The 3,082-nt window shown below is 42.2% G+C and overlaps 1 protein-coding gene across 1 annotated transcript; it reads right to left on the minus strand.

Annotated features, from left to right (window-relative positions):
- Nucleotides 1–499: 499 nt before the first annotated feature.
- Nucleotides 500–2,132, minus strand: LOC137945631 (cytochrome P450 CYP82D47-like). Its single transcript, XM_068791579.1, has 2 exons — nt 1,200–2,132; nt 500–1,123 (listed from the first exon to the last, which is right to left on the minus strand). The coding sequence occupies exons 1-2, from the start codon at nt 2,130–2,132 to the stop codon at nt 500–502; spliced, it is 1,557 nt and encodes a 518-aa protein (XP_068647680.1).
- Between the last annotated feature and the right edge of the window lie 950 nt (nt 2,133–3,082).

Here is a 3,082-nt window from a genome sequence, read left to right on the forward strand (position 1 = left end):
GCAAAACCTTGACACTCATGTGCACATAAAGACATGGATACCCATATTGATATTGGGCATCACAACATCGACTTTCCAAAACCTGAGATCAACACAAAAATGTATAATGAATTGGTGTAGTATTGGACATGTGGCGGGTAAAATAGATATAGAAAACTATTAAACCATAACACATCACTCTAGTGTAAATCTGATACATGTCACTCAACATGCAATAATATATATTGATGCTACAAGCAACACTGCAATAAAATAAAGTCCATACAAATCCTACCTACAAAAAAGTTTGAAAGCATGAAAGAAGGAAGTTACTATTGCATATGTATTATTTCCTGAATCCATAAAAGAAGGGAGGAAGACAACGTTGGGAGAAGGAACCCTGACCAATTACATGATGATAATGGAAAGATAACATAAAGGTGCTTGTACAAATACAAAGGGACTAAGGAATCATGGGGTGACCATGACTATTAGATGCAGCAATAGATGCACACCCATACTAACCATACAAATTAGAGGCTAATCGTGGGGTGAGAATGACATCCAGGGGATCCATCCTAGGCATGGTTGCCCCTGGGCCGCCTCTCATACCCACTCTTTCACCGTCTTGAGTATCTATATGGAACCCATGCAGCAGACGGGCCAGACTGAAGTGCACAACCTGTAGAGCTGAAGTGATCCCTGGACACATTCGCCTCCCACTCCCAAACGGAATGAACTCGAAATGTTTACCTCTCACATCCATATCTCGATGGCTGCTGAGAAATCTCGATGGCCGGAACTCTTCTGGCTCTGGCCAAACGCGGGGGTCCCTGTGTAGTTTGTAGAGATTGGTTATTATGCGTGTACCCGCTGGCACATGGAATCCACCAATGTTGCAGTCTTCCATGGCTTCGTGGGGTACTGCAAGAGGGGCTGCAGGATAGAGGCGCAGTGATTCCTTCACTATGGCTCGAAGGTACGGCAGGTTTTCGATGTCAGATTCGTCCACAGTCCTATCCTTGCCAATGATGGTGTCAATTTCGTCTTGTGCTTTCTTCAACTCATGCCGATGATTGAGTAGTAGTGAGAGTGTCCATGTTAAGGTGACGAATGATGTGTCTATTGCAGGTATAATCAGAGTCTACAAGATTGAAGTTATCATTGGTTATTTTAGAGAAAGCAAAAGAACAGGTAGCTTCATCAATTAAGAAACATACTAGGGACGTCGCCTTGATGTACTTGTCAGAGACATCGCCGGCATGTGTTTCCGTTCGATCTGTTTTGAAAAGCATGACGTCCATGAAGTCTCCGTCTTTCTTAGACTTGTCGAGATTTCTCCTCTGCCGATGCTCATTGACCCAGAGTGACATGATGCAGTCTAACTCCTTGGAGGCCCTTTTCATGGCACTGATGTGCCCCTTCAAATCAAGCCACTCGAGGAATGGAACTGCATCCGAGGCCACAAAAGTCCCCATTAACACGGCGAACTCAATAATAGCTTGCTTCGCCCGCCTTGCCTCCTCAAGATCTGCGGTGATGTTCGATCCGAGGTACCGCTTCCCTGCAATCATCATCACAATTGTGTTGAAGGTCAAGTCCAGGAACCATTCCGTCATATCCATTTTCACAGGGAGCTTATTGTTCTCCTCCCACAGCTCATGCAAATGTTTGATAGACAGACCGACTTCTGTAGCACGCAAGTGCTTCAGTGATTCCAGACGGTGGGACGAAAGAAGTTCGATGGTGGCGAGCTTTCGTGAGTCTCTCCAGAAGGGTCCATAAGGGGCTAGCCCGAACATTGTGTAGTTGTGAGCCAGATACTTCCCAGCAGCACCTCTTGGTCTTGTCGCAAGAATTTTATCGTTGGTGCCGAAGCATTCCTTTGCCAACTCCCAGCTACTCACCACCAGAGTGCGATGAACACCCATCCAGATTGTGAACACCGGACCAAATTTATCCGCCAGAGCTGCGAAAGTCAGGGCGACTTGCTCGTTCCCCTGTAATAGAGGAAGATGACCGACCACCGGCCACCGGCCTGCAGGCTCCGGTGGCTGTCCAATTCCGGTCGTCTTACTCGTTCTTCGAGCAACACACAGAAAGTAGGCGAAGACTACGGCCAAGAGCCCTACAAACAGCAGAACAGCTTCCATTCCGTATGCGCCGAGAAGACAATGGACTCTCTAAACGCTGAGAATAAGTACGCTTGGACGATTGCAGACTTTTTCAGTGACGCTGAGAATAAGTAAGCTTGGACGATCGTCCTCCTCTGCTTTGGTCCATTATTGCGAGAGAAATTCACAGAAACGGTTTCACATTTAAGAATCTTGTGGATTACTTTCAAAATCTGAAAACGTAGTTCAAGGCTACTGTCCTTTACGTGTGGAAACTTGTCCTTTACGTGTGGCGCCGGCGGGTAGTCTACCATGCATCCAAGAGGGAAAAATTAACTAAATAAAGTGTCCAATAGACTAACGAGACCCTTATCTCATCTTTGGAATTATGTAACATTATTGATGAGACGGTGAGAGTGACTTGGAGAAGACTTGAGCTGGAATTGAGCACTCAATGGACAAACAGAAACATCAAATCAATCAAACAACAATCTCATAGAAGAAGAACCTCTATTGGAGACATGTCATTCACTTTACAAAGCACTCAGACGCCAAAATTGAATTTTCTCTTCTAGGAATTAAATTATAATTTACAGGCTCAGAAGCTTACATAAAAACATTTTTCATATGTTTAATGGTTTATAAAAGTTATGCTAAAGTTATATAATTAAATTTTATTTATTAGTTTCCTCCGTTTGTGATTTGTTTCTCATAAGATTTTGTTTCCATAATATTTTTTAATGAGTTTTCAATAAAAACTAGAAATATTTTTCCTAAGATACACATTTGCAACAAACCTTCAGATAAAATCCTATTAGTGACTTATAAGGAAATTACATGAAAATTTTTAAAAATTTCAATGGAAAATTAAATGGACCTATTAGTGCATTTTTTAGGAAAATAAAGAAAAATTAATAATAAATCTCATACATTACTATACTTATCCGATAAATTTTTAGTAAAATAAATAGTTAGTACAAAATTCCCAT

The sequence above is a fragment of the Aristolochia californica genome, unplaced genomic scaffold (genome assembly GCF_029961685.1).
Source record: "Aristolochia californica isolate CCGP_79_NKW_82.1479 unplaced genomic scaffold, dmAriCali1.0.hap1 SCAF_12, whole genome shotgun sequence".
NCBI classification, from domain to species: Eukaryota; Viridiplantae; Streptophyta; class Magnoliopsida; order Piperales; family Aristolochiaceae; genus Aristolochia; species Aristolochia californica.